Genomic DNA, 18,864 nt, shown 5'->3' on the forward strand with positions numbered 1-18,864 from the left:
TAAATTTAGAAATTGACACTAATCAAATGTATTAACATAATTAAATAAACTATGACAAAACTTATTATAGTATCTTAATTTTTTAGAAATAAGTATAATAATAATATCTATAAAATAAATTATAATAAATAAAATTTTTAATAAGTAATTTAAAATTTTTTAAAAAATAAGTTATAATAATAAATTTATTAGGCTAAATTTTTAAAGTAAAATCACAAATATCCTTTTATAAAATTAAAAAATTATATATATTTTTGTATAAATTTATATAGGAAATTTAATTTGATGTAGGAGAATTGTTACTAAAAAGTAAAGGATCATGCGAGGAGGGTCGTAGTAATTTACCCAACAATTTACTTTTAATAGCACAAATGTTGGTCATTAATTCAGAATCCAGTTTATAGAAAAAAAAAAAAAGGAAAATCCATTCCTTCATGTTTTTATCTGTAAATTGGAAAACGGCCAAAAAGAATCTGAGGGTCCCACTTTCACCAACCGACCCTACGTTTTCTTCCTACCTATCTGCGGGTCCCACTGATTCTCAAACCTAAATAGCCAGCCGTTTCAAATTGTTAAAAAGGCCAAAAAAAGAAACTGGACACGTAAGAAGCATGCAGGAGATCTCAGCAGCCCCGTGGGACCTATCTGGAGCTGATATGTACATCCACGTGTCATGTAGTGATGAGACCAGTGACATAAAAATGTGCCTGAACTCGTGACTTTATCACTACCCTTGTAACAGTAATGCAGCTGCATATGTACTGTGTAGCTTGAATACAGCGTCTCTCGAAAGACCAAAAAAAAAGAGAAGAAGAAGAAAGAAATCTAATTTAAATTTCTCCAAATAGAGACAGAGAGAGAACGGAGGACAAGAAAAGAGAGAGAGAGAGATGGCAACAAAAGACGACACCAAAGAAACCCCTAAAACTCCTAAAACGTCGTCGAATTCGAAGGTAAGAATCCCTAATTATCTCCCTTCTTCAATTCCGTTTCTTTCTTTCTTCCTTTATGTTAATTTATAAATTCGTTTTTCTTGATTCTTTTTAAAAATAAATTCTTATATGTAACCAAGGTTATTTTTTTAGGTTTTGTTTCATGAGAAAATGCAAGAAGAAAAGATAAAAGAATCCAACTTTCTTGATTTTTAAACTGTCGAGTTTCTTCTTCTTCTTTTATTTTGGATTTTCTTTGTAATCAAATACTGGATTCTGTATGCATTTGATGTTGCATTGCCAATTTTGTGATTGTTATGTTAGATTTACAGTTTGGGTTTGTGGTTCTTGGTTGAAATCTACGTTCTTTAAAGTCTAGATTAGATCTTGAATTAAATGATTTTATTTTAGTTGAGGTTAAATTTAGCTAGTAAAATGTTAAGAGTATGGGCAGGTAACTGTGGACCTCAAGACTTAAGAGGGTTTTTCTTTTTCTACTTAGGTTTTAGGAACCGGAATAGCACAATGAAATGGATTTTCTATTAATTCTGTTGTTATTAGTTGAGAATTTGTGTTAGTTCAGAACAAGATATTAGTTCTGAACTATAGGGTTTACTTATTTAATTATCTATACCATGGTAGCCTATGTGAAGATTTTTTGTTCTAAACATTTTTTCTTCATTATTATATTAAAGTAATCAAGATCGAAATTCTTACATTATCATGTTTTGAGATCGTGTTGACCCAAATTGTGTTATACCTTTGTTTCCACACAAAATGAACACAACTTGCTAACACAATTTGCCACCTCTAGTCAACAGTTCATTCTCATCTCTTCAAAGTATATTAGGCTTATCAGCTACAATGTATACAAGATTGTATTAATAGAAGTGGAAGAAATACATGGTTATATCAGGCCATTTCTCATAATAACAGTACTTCTTATGTAATTCAACATTTATGGTCCTTTGGGCATGAATGAAGACTTGCAGAAGTAGCTGCAGTTCTTTTGCTTCAAGAAATTGTCATTAAGTTGTTGCCATCCTATTATGTTACTGACAAGTGAGGAAATGTAAAAGAAAAGAGATGTTAAATCATCTTTTTATTATTATAATGACAGAATTCTCGAGGGGCAATGCGATCGGTTGATACATATGCTGCACAGTGTGAAAAATGCATGAAATGGAGAGTGATTGAAACCGAAGAAGAGTACGAGGAAATTAGAAGCAAAATTGTAGAGAATCCCTTTTATTGCAACAGAAAACCTGGTATATCTTGTGAGGATCCTGCCGATATCGAGTGTGATGCATCTCGAACATGGGTCATTGACAAGCCTGGGCTCCCAAAGACCCCAGGGGGTTTTAAGAGGAGCTTGGTGCTCAGGCGAGATTTTTCGAAAATGGATGCTTACTATATCACTCCGACAGGAAAGAAACTAAGAACGAGAAATGAAATTGCAGCATTTTTAGAAGCAAATCCAAAATACAAAGGTGTATCTATCGAGGACTTCAATTTCACATCTCCAAAGGTAATGGAAGAAACCGTACCTGAGGATGTGAAGAAGGCAACTGCTAGTGCTAGCAGTAAAAAAGTTAAGGCATCGAAGGATGCAGCTTGAGCTGGAACTGGTATGTCGTTAAAGCTGTTTCTAAAGTGAACTCGTCAATCGGTGTTGTATTTTATGAGATCGCTCTGATGAGAAATTTCTGATCAGTTTTACTTCCATGTGGGGATTTTGTTGAATCAACACATTTACGGACAGTGGTGGAACTATGGGGATGGCTGTAAGAAAAATATTTATTTAACAGTTAGGTTGCTGCCCTTTACCATTTATCTATTAGACTGTTCTCCGAAGTGTTGGATATACTATTTGCTATTTTTGAAACTTGTCTTTATTGAGATTTCATGAGTGAGAACTGAGAAGCAAGAATAGAGTTGGTTCTAAAGGAATTGTAACTATGATTTTTTTTTTTTGGTGCATGAATTGATTGATTCTTCCTCTCTCCCTCACTCGCCTTTTTCAATAAAGAAGCCCAAAGTCCCCTCTTTGATAACGAAGGATACTAAATAAGTCAATTTTACGAATATTCTGGTCCAACTCAGTACCTGTACCTTCCTTGACAAGAAAGGTAAAAAGGTTCTCGACCCGCAATAGAGAAAAATTAATGCAATTGCATAACTTGAGCTTGGATAATATAGGGAGCACGTCCCTCCTCGTGGAAAGTCAAATTATTTACTCCATCCTGCCCGAATTCTTATTCTTTGTAGAGCGAGGATAGGAATATGATAACTCGCAATATTGCCTTCTTCATTGGCAAAACAAAAACATAGGAAGAACAGAAACAGAGAAACCCAAAAAAAAAACCACCCTGGCAACTGAAAAAAATGCAATTAAGATTCATTTTCATTGAATATCGGGATCCATACATGCCTCTTTCTGAACTATCACAAAAAGTTCTGTACAAATTTGTAACCAATAATTATATGTACAACACAAAGCAGAAAAAATTGAATCACCACGGTCCTCAGCTGTCAGTCGGTAAAAGATATTTGATTCAGGGCCTTGCATTTCATGAGAATTAAACGGCAAATCTGCAAGCAGAATCCATCAAATACAAAAGACAAGGATCCTCTGCAGAAAAACCATGTGATCGAAGTTTCATAATTTCTCAGGGCCGTAAAGTTGGTATATTATGCATACATTCTACTGTAACTTGGTCAATTCTAATGCTTGGCCTTCCAACTAGTCTGGTTTAGTGTATTCGAGCAGCATGTGTGGTGATCTATAAATCTTTACAAGCGTCCAATAAAGGACCTCTTCAACTCCAAGCTCACCTTCTGCTCTTGCAGCATATATATCTTCACAGATCGCTATCAACCTGCATCATGCAATAGATTTTTTATGAATACGAGCAGGAGGAAGAGACTGCAAGATGAGCATGTAAATTTTTTGCTTTGATGTCACGCTAAAGCAAGGTTGTGCCATTGGAAGCTTATTGTTTATGTATTCCTCAATTTTCCATTCTAACCACAAGACTTAAATCGAGGCAAGTATAATTGGTCTTTCCTCCTAAAAGAGGGAGCCATGTGAAAGAAAATTGTGCTTCTTTTAGGGGTTAAGAGACGCGTCATAGAAATGTGTCAATATATTTCATAATGAGCACGCAGCACTGTGCAAAGTCAAACCACAAAGAAAGAAGACCCCAAACATAGATGTATTACCTGTCACAGGAAGGTAAATTTTCGTACGGTATTCTCATTCTTAAGTCTGAGCATTGAAGTCTGATAAAACGTCCTACGGCAAGCACAAAAGTAATATAGAGACCCCAAATGCTGAACTTGCTGATTGTGTCCCCTAGAATGCCCTCTGCAAAAGCAATTTAACAAAAAAATATTATTATAAAATAAAAATTCATTTCACCAATTATCATATCTGTAGCATAGAAAGGCTCTTTAAACTTACGCGGCGGGGTTTCCTCAGACATTATGATGGCCATGGGTCCTGCCAAACCCCCGCAGCCTCTCACATCTGATGAATTGATATCATGAAATGACCACCAGTTAAAATCTGCACTATTCATAATGAGATCCGCACTGACTGCACCAGCCTGCAAATAGTGATGTTTTACCAGTGTTTTCAGGTAAGAAAAACCATGCCTAGAAAAACCACTATTTATCTTATAATAGCTAGCCTACCCCGTGAAGATGACCAAAGGTATAATTGTAGGACAGTAGTGACCTATTATTCAAAGAACAAAAATGCCCGTTTCTAAGTAAATGAAAAGGTGGCCACTGGACATCTACCTCTCTAGAGCCTGAATCCCATGAACTAGCTAAGCCAATCATTATGTATCACTTCGATACCTCAATTAGTCACCAATTAGGAAAAACTAATAGCTCAAGAGGACATTTAAATATAATGATATAAAAAGAGTGTTAAGCTTTCAGCAGCAACATTGAACCATGTGATTAATACTTATTATGACTGCAAGAAATAGAACAGGACCATGAACCTATGTATAATGAAACAGGGTAAACAAGTTCATCTATGCACAGAAACAGGCAAGCACACGCATAGGAAAGAAGGTCTAGCTCCTGAGTGAATGAAGGCAAGTACTTGGATAAAACTGTAAGGTACCTCTTGCTCCAGGGGCCTGACATCACCGGAACCAGTAACACGCAAGTATCTTGGATAAAGATTATGCATCCTAAAGCTGTTTGTAGAGCCATTAAGAACTTTCTGGATGTCTGATCGTTTTGGAAGATCCATAAGTTCAACAGGTTTCTCATATTTCACAGTTTCCTTGCCCTTCGGCCTATCTCTGGTTAGTACCCAAATAAAAAGAATATCCATATCCAAATCCCAGTCCAGGGACTGGATAAATCTCTTCTGAACCACATCAGGAACAAGCCACAACATACTTGCATCTGCTTGGCAGCATATCAGCTGAATATCATTCTTGTTATAAATATCTAAAAAGTGATGGGGATCTAGATCAACATCAGAGTTGACATTATCCCACGGGAGTTTTTCGCAAAGTGTAGTTTGATACAATGTTAACCTTCCACCCACTGTCTTGATGTCAAGCTGAACACTTGCATCTTTAATGGGGTTAGCCATATTTGTTGGGTTGCCACTGCTGTATATCTGCAAGGAGCAAAATAACATTTCATGGAACATAAAATGCACTACCTTTTTTTACATTACAGTATTGGTAAGTGTGCAAACACATATATGAAGCCCTAGTTTTTTTCCACAGATAACAGCAGCATCAATAAAGCAATTACTTACAATTATGACCCTTCTAAAATTCCCCAAGGCACATGTATCATACTGGTAACTAATCATGTATTATAAGTTTCTTACCAACATAGGAGCCCAGATAACACAGATCAATATGAAGAACAGGCATATCCCATTGCAACATTTGGTCCATTTCGTTTGTCTCTCTCCTGGTCTGTGTGAAGCTCTATTCAAGACATTATCGCATTTGACAAGGTAAAGACTTGCATTTATGTCCTCCAGCTAAAAGAAAAAGCCATTTATCAGTTCCATAAATGAGCTTGCAACAGATGAAAAGAAGCTACTGAGAATAAAGTCCAAGCCATCAAACGACAAGAATCAAAGGTGACTAGATTAGACAGAAAATGATCAAATGGAATGAGTGTACAGAATGGATGCAACTTCCTACAGAATCACGAGAAGAAGAGAAACTCCAGATCAAGTTATAAAGAAATTCAAATAGCAATCCATTTTAAGCAGTTCTTTAAAAGAGCATATTTAAGTGGCAAACATATTAGAAGGGCCTCCACAACAAGAGATGTTGAGAGATATTGCTTCTAAAGAATTCTAATTTCATGAGAGGGAAAAGGAAAAACTGCAAAGAGCAATACAACGGTGATAGTTCAGCAACAAACATAACAATGATATTTAGGTGATGCTCCAATGCAAACTAAGATTTTCTCAAATTACCTTCAGCCAATCATACATAGTCAAAGATGTGGTTGTACACGACCAGTCCAGCACACATCGTAATTCATAAAGAAATGGCAGAGCACGATAAAGTCTATAGCCTAAATAATTTATACGCGATACTTGGCTAGTCAGAAACTGTCGATACAATGTGCTCTTATGCGGAATACCATAGCGGATTTGTATTGCCTGCAGTGCTAGAGACACTGCTTTTGCAAGAAATATAGCACGGAGTGCTAGTCCTGTAGCATGTTCTTGGGAAGGTTCCAACTGCCAGGCATACACTGTGACTGAATATGTAAAGAGGATGAGGTTGAAAATATAAAAGATAACCTTTCCAGTGGCAAATGAACAGAGGTAAATGATGCGATCAAGAACAATTAAGAAAAAGATAACCTGCATGTAGAAAGCAGTTAAAATAGTTAGAAACCAAGACAAAATAGGGAAGCCACATGAGATCAAGAGAAGAGAATTCTGATACACTTAGCAAGCCAGGAAAAATGAATCAGTCTCTTGACTTTACTCAGAATTAAATACTCATAGCTCTGTGTGTTTGTGCGTGTGTGTGCGCTAGTGAAATCAAAAGCATGTACAATATATATCGTCATGGGAAAAATGAGGTGCGTTATTTGAAATGTGCAAAATCTGCCTTAAAGTTTATTGAGGGAGGCACCAAAAATCTAAGAAGAGGTTTTTCAAGATTAACTTTGAACCAAGATCAATGTTACAGTTCCCTTACTGACTAATTAAGGACATAGGATGAAGAGATGGAAATACTAAACAAGCAGTGCACATTGAGTCAGTCATTCTCTCTTGCATCTGTGCTTAATTATTATTTTGAACTTGATCCATTTTTTAAATTACATTACACACAGAAATAACAAAACAAGATAGATATACAAACTTACCATCAAGATAAACACAAACTCTTTCGGAAACTGATCTTCAAGCTGATAAACATCTAAGAATTCACTTCTATGCTTAATGACAGATTGGTAGAACATTGCAACTAGGAAGAACACACTCAAATCTGCACCGAATATATAGGCATACAGATCAATTTCTCTTTTACCTCCCCCAATGACAGAGACAATAGGGTATGGAAAACCAATTTCTCCAACAAACCCATCATCCTTTGCTTTAAGAATCTCCTTTGCTACATCAGCTGCTGGAGTTAGTGACTTGTACCATTCTGCTGATGCACAGCTTGTCAAAGGAGAGGCATACACCACCTCAAAAACAACTACCGCCATGTTTGGGTTTTCTTCACTTCTTTCAATGCTCTGGACATGAATCCTACTAGCAAAAGGACAATGATTCAGGCTCTTCTCTTCGCATCTCTCATCATGAACAATTTTAAGCAATTGGTTTATTCCAGATTCAATTCTCTCTGGCTGAATTCCATCTTCTGGCCACGAGTGAACATCCATTGACACCTGGATAAAATATGGAGGAGACTCTGCCCCCTGTGTCAATGATTCCCAATACCTAAAGATGCTTCTGATTATCAACTTTACCATACTTGTCATTAAATGTTGCAGTTCCTCTGCCTTTTTGCTCCAGCTGTAGTTCAGATGAACCTCTTCTCCATGCAGAGAACTTCTTCTACAAAATTTATTCTCCATAGATGGTGTCCATTCACCATCTTTTGCTGTTATTGAGCTCTGCAGGAGGGTAAATAAGTAGACAAGGAACAGAGGCAGTGAACTGATTACAAAGGATGAGCTGATTTTATGTGCAGGAAATCCCAAGTCACGAAGTAGGAGTGGATCAATTGTCAACCCGCAGTGTTGAATGATAATCTGGTACAGATACTCCAGCAAAATGTACACTTCTGTGTAAATCAGCATGACAATCCAGAAGATGTAATTTGGGCCAGTGTTTACACATAAAGCATATAAGAAGAGAGCCACAAGATACACCATAGAGAGCAAACTAAAGTTCCATAGAAAGACAATAATGAAACAACAATAACATACAATATCAGTATTGGACTGCATTTGGGACCATACATGTCGGAAGATCCTTCCAATCTGCAGACTTGTAGCATCAGAACTCATATCAGACTGGAGAGAAGATGCACGGTCCAAATTTACATGCTTGTTCTTCTGGCTCTCCATCTCATCATAAACTCCATTTTCAGATAAGGAGTGCTCACTAGTATCTGAATCTTCTGGAATGTTCAAGAAGCTCACAAGGTTATTAACTGCTTGATTTCCAATAGACTGCACCTGGGAAACACCATCTCCTATCAGCTGTACTGCAGATTTCAGAGCATTTTCCTTAGATTGACCCCTTCCAATTTTTCCAGAATCAAAATGTATGCTATCAGTTGATTCCTGTCTGATCTCACAAATAGGAGACTCTGAAACATATTTTGGAGACATTTCTCTTTCTAGGCTTTCTATATTTAAACTATCTGGAGATTCATTCATATCAAAAGGAAATTCTGAATCCTGATTAATTATCTGCTCTTGTTCCTTGAGGGTTCCATCATCTTTAATAGGGCTAGCAGAACCCCTTTTAGAAGTAAGAGAAGTACTTCTCCTTTTCCTTAGGCCTTCTCTGTCAGGGGAAGTGTCATTACACTTAGTTGTTGAGTTAATGGTGTGAAGCTGAATTTGTATGTTAAGCATTTCAGACTTCATCTTTTCTACTTGCAGGTTACGCTGGCGTTTTTTCTCCTCAGATTCACGAATATGTTGTAACTGTGCAGTTTTCCATGCAGCTTTCTTCTCTTGCTCGCGCACAATGGCTCCAATTTGCTCTGCTTCAAGATATCGTGACACATAATCAAATTCGTTGGAGGAGAACATATAGGACTGCAGTGAAACCAGCATAAATATGATAATTTCAACAAGTGCAGATCTTGCAGTAATTCGAAACCCATACTCATATTTATAAAATCCAATCATCTCATATATGTAACTGATTGTCTCACACTTCCCAGAACTAAATACACCCACAAAAGGAGATTGATAGGCAAGAGATAGAACAATGAGAGCAAAGTTGTATATGCGCAAGAATCTGAAAATCTTGTTCTTCTTTTTCAGTATTACAAGTCTCATCCGAAAAAAAACCAGAGCAAATGCAAGATAACCAAGGTGCAGAATGTCATATTCCAGGGTTCCAGTAATCAATATCAAGCATAGCACAAGATCCAACAGATGGACATAGCAGTAAAGTCTCATGTAATCGAGAAAAGTCCACATGCTTTTAGTTTCAAAAGAGAGATCCTTCCAAACAAAGGTATTTTTACGTTGAGAGATCATTTGGCGGTATGTTGATGAAGCTGAGAAACTGGACAATCGATCAGCACGGAGTTTGAAACAGGCCAGCAGAAAGACCACAAAATAGTTGGCAAGCATGCGCGAATCATCCACAACTAGTCCTACAGAAAACACAGGACTTAAAATTAGCTTATGATGATGACGACACAAGAAAACATGGGGAAAAACTTGAGAATTATACACTTAGAGCATTGGCCCAATTTAAAAGAAAAGGGGGCAGGTGACAAAAAATCAGCCGAATGACTTAATGATTTGGACCTCTAGACAAGAATAAGGGCCAGTTGAGGTACATATTAAGATAGACCATATTGCAAGGCTGAATGCAGCTAAGAATGATGCATGATATCTTATGAAACAAGTATAAAGTGCCAAAGAGTGAATACCCAGCCAACAGTTCTTGCAATACTGAAAATAAAGAGTTGAGCTGTTCCAGCAGTTGTGGCAATATATGTCAGTCTCACTTGGGGCATGTTGATTCAAAGGAAAGATACTTTTCCAGATAGCAAAGTACTCCAAAATTAGAATGGAGGCGAATAAGGTGACAACTATAGGCCACAGCTTCCGTATAATGTGGCGACTAACAAGAATACAAGCAGCAAGCAATGCAATATATAGCATCGCGATGGCGTTCAACAAAGTGAAGCTGGCCAGAAGCAATGCAATCATGTTTATTTCAAGGCCAAAGAGGTTGAACATATTCTCGATCCAGAACTTCAAATATATTTTCAAGAGGGCCTTTTGTGTTTCAAATCTTTCCTTTCTCAATGCAAGAATCCTCTTCCTATTCCACTTATGACTCTCCTTGGTGCTTCCCCAAATATACCCAAATGAAAATATTCTGGTGCCACTACCCACAGAACTACCTGTCTTATTGGAAAAAGTATGAGGTGGTTGAGTAAAACTAGAGGTGAAAGAGAATGTGCTTGTAGCCGTAACTGTTTCTTTTTTTACAGAAGGCACATTATATTCTGATGGTGCCTTATTTTCATCATTGATTATGGAACCATTGGCAAATGCATTTTCATCTGAGACAAACAATGGACAAGGCTCTTCCCACTTTCCTTTATCTGGAAAAGTATTTGGCATCTTCCCCAACCAACGGAAGACATTGTACTGAAGAGTGCAAGCAGCAATTACTAGCACTTTTCCCCTCAATCCTGATTCTAGCCCCCAAAAACCTGGCGCATATGCACGGAAACCCAAGAAAAGTGAAAGGTCAGAATGCTTTTGCCCAGGAAACATCCCAGCTTGTCTACCCCACATCTGGAATAGATACTCGGATGTCACTAAAAGTCCTGTATACAACAGGGATGATTTGGATGGTATTCGAGAAGTTTTGGGTAAAGTTGAACATATTACAAGGACGAGTAAATATACAAAACCAAATGCACTAACTGGAGACAAAGAAGCATAGAATAATGCTATAAACAAGATCTTCTGACTGTGCCAAATCAGAAACCTCTTGATGAACCCAAATACCCCAGAATCCAATGGATCAGGATCGTTGGACCTGTTACATTTACTCTGTCTCCTCTCATAGCTATAAAGTTGCATCACTATCAAGATAGCCAGAGATTCCCAAACATTTTGCAACAATGAAGCCTCTGAGTTGTAGCCCAAATAAAAGTACAGATCAATGAACCTGGACAGCCACATCTCAAAGTGGGGGAAACTGCTCAAGCTATAGATGGAGACAAAAACCATGATCGCATATGCTTTTAATGGGAACCATAAACGCCTTTTTGTTTTCTCAACAAGTTGCCTTCCAATTATCCAAACAAGGAGCAGGAATATATACCCAAATGATATGTAATTGGGTGTTACCAGGTATACTGCAAGAAGAATAGTCAGAAAAGCAATGTAGGTTCCACATGATCGATACATGGATAGAAACTTCTGCCCGACTGCACTGAGGAATGCTGCTATCCTGCTCTCTGAAAACAGAAAATACAAAATAAGTTTACTAGATTTAAATGCAGTATGGCACAAGCACTAGCAAACTCATAGAGCATTCAAACACTCCTCTCATTCTAGAACTTCTTGACAGAAGGCTTAGAGCTAGACAAAGAATGTGATTATAATTTCAAATTTGATCAAGGATAAATGACAGACTGACATATTATGAAGGATCAAATTTTTTGATTCAATAACCAAGTAGAGTCATTACAAGGTTTACGATCCTATTTCCAATCACCTAAGCAGTTTTGTATCTTTAAGGTAAAATTATTATCTTTAAGAATCCTTGATTGTGAGTATAAAATTTAGAGGTGAAAGGTATGGATAATGCAATTAAATCACACGGTCATCTAGGAAAAGATAGATATAAATGAATTTATACCATAAGAATGATGATCATGGCTATATTTGGCTGTTGGGGAGGCATACACTGACAGTAGGACTGATTTGTTCAGACCTGCTTTCAAGATGCTAAATCCAACAGGAGGACTCGGGGTGTGCTGCACAATTGCTGAGAATGAAAATAACATCTCAAAACCATGGTTATGAATGGCACAGAAGCAAGCAAGCAACGCTATTTCCAAGAAATCCCAGGAACTATCTTGTTTAAGAAGACCTGCACCAATTCCAAAAAAATCATTTCATTTGCAATTGTTTCTCTTATCTGGTAAGACTAACTTATGCAAAATTGTATATCAAAACCTGCAAACAAACCAATTAAAACCCATGTTCGTGTCCATTAAGAAGGTATTATTTCAGTTTGAACCACTTAAGAAGTTTACCTAACTGCAGCAAAACTTCCATAGTTGAAGAGCCTGTTTGCTCCAAAGTGTGAGAAATTAAATCGATCTGAAGAATGTACAACAGTGCGAAGTGAGCTTCACATAAAAGAATCATGGATTGGCGTATCTTTCTGCTGATGTCGTGGCTCAGAAGATATATCAAGAAAAATATCACTGAAGCATAAGTCAGACCAAAAAAACAATTAGCAAAATTGGACAAACTTACATTTTTGAATAATTGCCACACGCTCAACTTGCTCGAGTGCATACTTGAATGATGAACAATCTCAAGATAACAGAAGTTTACAGTAAATTTCTAAAGAGAATTTTCTTTTGTAGAACTCACTGTAAGTAGCATGGATAAAACCGGGTTTCATGGCAATGAGGAAAATAAGTGCCAACATAATAGCCCGAGAACATTTTCGGAGTCCCCATGCAATTGTCGCCACAATCAACACTTTGGAATCTTCTTCCACTGTGATGAAGAACATCATGTCACAGTTACATAGATGAAGTGTTATCCTGATAAGTTAATATTTCTAGCTCAAAAGTCTCTCCACTAAAACATATAGAAGTATGCAAGCATTCCAAAGCAGTGGATGTTTGAGCAAAACAACATCATATGAAATTGGTCAATTTATCAGTGATCCAGATATGAAACATGCACAGAAAATCACCAACGAGGACTAGAATATCCCAAATCAGGGAGATACCTGACTTCAGTATCATGATAATCAAAGGCCCGGGGAAAACTTCTTACTTAGTTTCATAAACTCAAAAGGGATGCATATACAGGCAATAAAATATTGCACTCTTAAACACTTGAATGCCTCAAGAATGAAATTTATTTGTGAATTATTGAGCTGACTGGTGTGCCAAATGTCACCTATATGTGCGATTTTTGAGTCTTTGGGTACAAGAGAGAACCAAATTCTAAAAGGTAAACCAATAGCATCAATGAAGGCGATAAGAGAAACTGACTCGATTATAAAGCAATGTAACTCAATTAAGCCATAGGTAGAGAATCAATATGTAGGACTCAAACTAGAAAAGAATATAAAGTGGTGTAAAGGAATTCAGTGGCTTGCCTATTATTAAATTTAGCCTTAGAAGAACAGGGGGAGAATCAATTTTTCACATCCCCATTAAAGTAACAGGATGGAAAAAGGATGGTTAAGCAGAAAACTACAAATATGAGAATAAATAACACAAAATCTAGGTATAAGCAGGACAAATAATCAGCTAATAACTATTATAATTAGTTAATTACAACTAAAGAATTCATTTCATTACCTTCTGCACTGGAGTTTTCATTTGAAGGTCGATTACTCTCATCAGACACATAGAGGAAAACAGAGTTATTCACAAGATTACCCAAAGCAACCAAAATGCCAAGAAAAAATTGTGCAAGCAAAAAGAATCCAGGAATGGGATAATGCCATAATCCAACCATCTCCCATATTTGCATATCCTGCACACAACTCAAGAAATAACTTTAAACCAACTACGCCATAATTAAAAACAGTATTAATGTGGGGATAGAGGACTACCTTCCCAAGCTTTCTGGTCAAGAGCGAAAAAGCTACATTGAAGATATAAGTGCTAACTGCCCAAAAGAGAATGAAGACAAGAAGCAGCCCATTTAACCGGTGCATACGGAATACAGAAGGGAAGGCATAAACAATGTAGCCTACATATGCAAGCAACCCAAATGCGCATATACTGGAAAAATGAAAACTCCAGTAGGAAAGAGCAAACAAGGAGACCTATCAAACAGAGTGCCACAAGGCACAAATTTAATATTAGATAAATTCAAATGGGAATGACTATTGAAATTATTAACACCCAAAACTTCACGACATGCTTATTAAAGTATATTATCTACAAAATAGGAGAACAATGGAGAGGACAATGAGTAAGTATTCCACTTATAACTTTAGCTGCAAGAAGGCAGTTTATGAAGAATTTGCTCTGATGTTTCAGACCCATTGGTAGAGCCCACCAAAGTTACCCAATCACAAATTTAGAATTTAATATGCATTTTTATTATATTGAAGGAAATTGCAAAAACAATTGTGGCCGGTTATCAGTGGGCACTCTTTTCCGGGGCCTTGGCTTAAACCTTTTCCTCCAACCAAAACTTGTATCATAATAATGAGATGAACTAGTCTAGAAAGAAGGTGATGACATGTAGTTCATGAATATGTACCGGGAAACCGTATGTGAAAAAGTTGATACTAAAGGTGCGAAAAACTGCTCTTCTTAATAAAACGTTGGTATGCCTGACACCGGATCTGCAAGTTATTTATGAATTTCAGTTGCAAGCAAAAAGCAAAAAAAAAGCTATTTATATCTAGTTAAATACTCAACCCAGTACATTTGATTAGGTTATCAATCAGTCAACTGATGAGCCTCCACAGAAGCAAAGTCTCACACACAAAGACGTGGCTATAAAGTTTCGTTTGAAAAGTGGAGAATTACCATTTGACTTCTGATTGAAATTTAAACTGACATTCTATTACATGCAGTGGTGCCATAGAATGTGATTGGTAAAAACATGGAGAGGAAATGATAAAAGTTATTTAGAATTGCATGGAAGTTCCAAGCCTTACCTAGATTCACGGATGAAAAACGAATGTCTCAAGGGGAGAAGTTGCTCTGTCAAATTACTTTCTCTCATAGACATAATGAAATCCATTTCCTCCAAGTCACACTTAACAAAGGATAGCTGCATTAGAGAGCAGAAAAAGGTTTTAAACCAATTCCATTAAATAACCTTGAGAGATCAATAGAGAAAACATTTGAACAAATTTGACGACCATATATTATAGGAAAAGCACTTTCCACCACAAATCTCTTAAGAACTTCTTATTCCATATCGCAGATGAAAGACATAATTAAATAGTTGAAGATAAAAAACTTATCCTTAAAGTAAGCATTTGGTTTTCCACTACTGAAGAAATCAAATAATTTAAAGACATATTCACCAATTCAACCACATTCTTAGTAAAATGCTGTCCTAACCAAATTTGCCATCCCATCTTGTGGAGAGAAGATAATCAACAGAAAGGCCCCAACTGCTATTTGAAAACTCTCCTTTTATGAAGCACATTCTTTCTGTAAAAGAATAAGGCTACTGGGAGGAATAGTGTAATACCTAATTTCATATTGGAAAGTTCTCCTTTAAAAGGGGAAGAAGCGCCCCAATCATAAGCATAAAGAGAACTCTAGAGAGCATCTTCCTCTAAAACCATAAACAAACAAAAAGAAGCAACAAATATGTCATTTAAATTTTTCATTGAACTTCAACTCTTCCCATCAACTCATAGCATTGTCTCATTCCCCTTAAATAGATATCTTCCTGTGCTTTGACCAATCAGTTCTCAGATTTTGTAAGCACTGCCACTCTATATTATGAAGAACTTGAGAGAGAAAGAGATAGATAGGCATAATTTATACTAGATAGGCATAATTTATACTTATTCAACAATATCAGAAGTCTAAGTACTTGAAAGCACCCTATTTGCCTATATTGGAAGGTGTTTCACATCATGTAAGCTCTGTAATTGGAGATTATATCCTCTGTTAGTTCCATCTTCATGTAATAACAGATACTTTATTATCAAAAATAGGGACTTCTGACCCACATTTACAGAATATTGGAAAGCTACAGTTAAAAAGAAATTTTTTTCTTACTAAAAATTAAACCATATTGGCTAACCTAAATTCTAGAGTAGTGGAATATAAGCATGCAATAGAAGATACTAGTATGAAAATAGTTCTGCTAAACTCTATACCTACCATGATGTAAAAAAGTACAAGAGAAGCACCAGAACAAATTTCAGGCCACTCTGTCTTTCCAGATATTTTGGAAAGACCAATAAAATCAGCTATCCAGTGAAATAAATTGGGGACTTCTACAGGAAGCTGATAGACATAAAGCAAGATTATGTTAAAGCTTGCATACAGCTGAAGAGGCCTCCACCACCTTCAAGATCAATATGAATGAGCATTAGTCACTTATAAGACTAGCATGTAAGAGTTAATCAAAACAAATTTATAATGTGGACTGAACCATGGGCATGCATGTGTGTCTCTGTAAGAGAAAGTAATAGAGAAAGAGGGTTCAATGGAAAGTGATTACATATGGACTCAAAGAAATCACCTGAAAAGCCCTAGAAAATTGCTTGTAAGAGACCAATCCACAAGACCTGCACAGCTACCGATAAAGAAAGGTAGAGAAAGCCATGTGGGATGGCTGATTCCCACACACAGCTGAATGGCCGGTAATAGCAGACAGGAACCAACCCTAAGATGAGAACCTTTCATGTAGTAAAATAGAAAAATGATCCCAAATCAATAGAAGCAAAATAGAACCTTTCATAGAAACAAAGCAATCAAAAGGTAAAAGAACTTCAAAGAGAAGAACGTGCAGCTGTAGTGAACTACTTACTAACCTATCCGTTCAAGAATGTTTAAGAAGTGAACCCAGCAGGAATCTTGCCATGGGAAGAGGCCAAACCTGTTCCCATGTATATCAATTAAAGCAACTAAAAGTGCTAATAGTTGCACAACCAAAAAATAGATCACATATGGTGATCTCCAGGACTCAACTCTGTGAAGGAAAAACATGAAGAAAGCGTCAGAAAAAGGCAGATTCAATGAACAAGTAACATAACAATATTGAAAATGAAAATCAAATCTTACACCATAAAACCAATTAGATGCGCCCACCAAACATTTGCTCCACTCCATTTGTTTCCCTTGATTGCCCATATAATAAGATATGCAACTTGAGCAAAAATTACAAGAAAGGAAAACAAAATAACAGGCCATAATAACAAAAATCTCCTCCGAAAACGAAAACCTGCAGAAGAATTTAAAAGTAAAAGGAAAAACATTAAAAGAATGAAAACTAAAATTTCCTTGGTCATATAACAACAATGTGCTCAGTAAAAGAAGCACAAAAAATAGAAAAATTTCTGTACTTTCCTTTCCAATAAAAGATATTACAATTTATGATTGTTGATGACTGACATTAGCATCTATACAGTTGAATGCAAAGCTAAATCAAGAACTTCTCAATCAAGAATATCTTGTCAAGGGTATAGCAACTGCCTATCAGGACTACACATAAGACCCTTTTCATATGCTCATATCTTATTATACATCTTACCTTTGTGGTACAAATAAGAAACAGAAAAACCATTGAGAAGTTTAGTGCTGGGTTTATGTCATAAACGACCTTATAAAGGCTTTCTGGTCCCTCAATGATGCACCTTACATGTTTATCGAACTGAAGGACAAACCCCATCAAGTGACTGCAATTCTTTACTGTACATAATTCCATTTGATTGCAGTAACTGCATTTTGACTAAAGACCTGATGACTCAAATACTTAGTGACAACTGTATCATACACATTCTTAGTGACTAAAACCTCCAATGCTCAATCAGCAAAGAGACATGCACTAATGTCAGTCATGCTTGATTTTGAAGCAGCATACTTGTTTCTGAAAATAGTAGCATTACCCAAGCCCAAAGTATAACATTAAACGTAATGATTTTCAAAAGAGAAAGAGTAGTAACAGCAATGTAAAGTAGTGAAACGGGTAAAACAAACACAAAGCTGCTCACCTATCTTCGGTGCAGCATAATGAATTAGGAGGAAAGCTATTAAATCAACAAGTGAAATCAAACTCCAATTAATCAAAGCAGCTGCGGGAAAGAGGCAAAAGAAAATAAAAATCAATAAGCTTGAGATTAAGCTTGCAACTAAGAACATTCATAAATACTGCTAAATTAAAGCTCATTTTCAATGCGAAAGCCTTAAAATGCAAATCGGACGTGAAAACACATTGGAGCAGTAGCTTGTAAGCTACAAGTCCAAAAGCAAAGTGGACTTCAAGCTAATCAGAAATTATTCCAATTACAAGAATTATCAAACAAAGAAAAATAAGAAAAAGAAGAAGAAGCAAAATTACCTGTTAAGAGGAGCAACGGCAAAACAAATCCAACAAGAAAATTACCCATTGTAATGTTGAGCTCGGTCTCATCTCACAATCAGTTTCCTGATCGAAATTCGAGGATCCGGTTAATGAGTTTAGTAAAGGTCTAATCAATTTCGTTAAAAAATGGCCGGGAAATCAAGATTTCGTCGTTGGAAAGGAAGTCGAAACCGGTAAACGGTTTGCTTCACTTTCGTCGTTTGGTTAGCTTTGCTTCGGGGAACAACAATAAGGAGAGGTGCCAGCCTTAAACAGTTATTAATTATCGTAATCATAAAGTTAAAATAGAAAAATCTTATTTTTGTCCAATAGGAAGAAAGATAATATAATTTTGACAAAATGAAGTCGCTCCACTTGTTCAATTAATTAATTGTTCTCTAACATTCAACAATTAATTAAGAACCCTTTTCATCCCTTTTTAATT

The 18,864-nt window shown here is 36.4% G+C and overlaps 2 protein-coding genes across 3 annotated transcripts; one reads left to right on the forward strand and one right to left on the reverse strand.

The window, feature by feature from the left end:
• The first annotated feature begins 726 nt into the window (after positions 1-726).
• On the forward strand, positions 727-2,878 carry LOC8285853 (methyl-CpG-binding domain-containing protein 4). Its single transcript, XM_002524748.3, has 2 exons — positions 727-953; positions 2,053-2,878. The coding sequence occupies exons 1-2, from the start codon at positions 891-893 to the stop codon at positions 2,548-2,550; spliced, it is 561 nt and encodes a 186-aa protein (XP_002524794.2). The 5' UTR covers positions 727-890; the 3' UTR covers positions 2,551-2,878.
• A 431-nt stretch (positions 2,879-3,309) lies between these two features.
• Positions 3,310-18,790, reverse strand: LOC8285854 (piezo-type mechanosensitive ion channel homolog). 2 transcript variants are annotated; one of them, XM_015722727.3, is made up of 21 exons: positions 18,417-18,790; positions 18,070-18,150; positions 17,141-17,300; positions 16,891-17,048; positions 16,599-16,755; positions 16,235-16,421; positions 15,046-15,161; positions 14,643-14,727; positions 13,984-14,199; positions 13,727-13,904; positions 12,780-12,908; positions 12,434-12,607; positions 12,034-12,267; positions 10,079-11,629; positions 7,314-9,796; positions 6,406-6,801; positions 5,800-5,958; positions 5,071-5,580; positions 4,396-4,540; positions 4,155-4,299; positions 3,310-3,811 (listed from the first exon to the last, which is right to left on the reverse strand). In XM_015722727.3, exons 1-21 carry the CDS (start codon positions 18,463-18,465, stop codon positions 3,676-3,678), a joined length of 7,449 nt encoding a protein of 2,482 aa, XP_015578213.1. In that variant the 5' UTR covers positions 18,466-18,790; the 3' UTR covers positions 3,310-3,675. The 2 variants fall into 2 exon arrangements, with proteins under 2 accessions (XP_015578213.1, XP_015578215.1); XM_015722729.2 differs by lacking the exons at positions 14,643-14,727; positions 16,235-16,421; positions 16,599-16,755; ... (2 more) ...; positions 18,070-18,150; positions 18,417-18,790.
• Between the last annotated feature and the right edge of the window lie 74 nt (positions 18,791-18,864).

This window comes from Ricinus communis, chromosome 1, assembly GCF_019578655.1.
Source record: "Ricinus communis isolate WT05 ecotype wild-type chromosome 1, ASM1957865v1, whole genome shotgun sequence".
In the NCBI taxonomy this organism is placed as follows: domain Eukaryota; kingdom Viridiplantae; phylum Streptophyta; class Magnoliopsida; order Malpighiales; family Euphorbiaceae; genus Ricinus; species Ricinus communis.

Excerpts from the sequence above, each read along its gene's own strand:
- LOC8285853 (XM_002524748.3), top strand. The coding sequence starts at position 891 with ATGGCAACAAAAGACGACACCAAAGAAACCCCTAAAACTCCTAAAACG. Across the intron at positions 954-2,052 it reads AAACGTCGTCGAATTCGAAG|AATTCTCGAGGGGCAATGCG; the intron begins GTAAGAATCCCT and ends TTATAATGACAG.
- LOC8285854 (XM_015722727.3), bottom strand. The coding sequence starts at position 18,465 with ATGGGTAATTTTCTTGTTGGATTTGTTTTGCCGTTGCTCCTCTTAACA. Across the intron at positions 16,756-16,890 it reads AAACATTCTTGAACGGATAG|GTTCTCATCTTAGGGTTGGT; the intron begins GTTAGTAAGTAG and ends ACTACATGAAAG. Across the intron at positions 14,200-14,642 it reads TTTTCACATACGGTTTCCCG|GTCTCCTTGTTTGCTCTTTC; the intron begins GTACATATTCAT and ends TCTGTTTGATAG.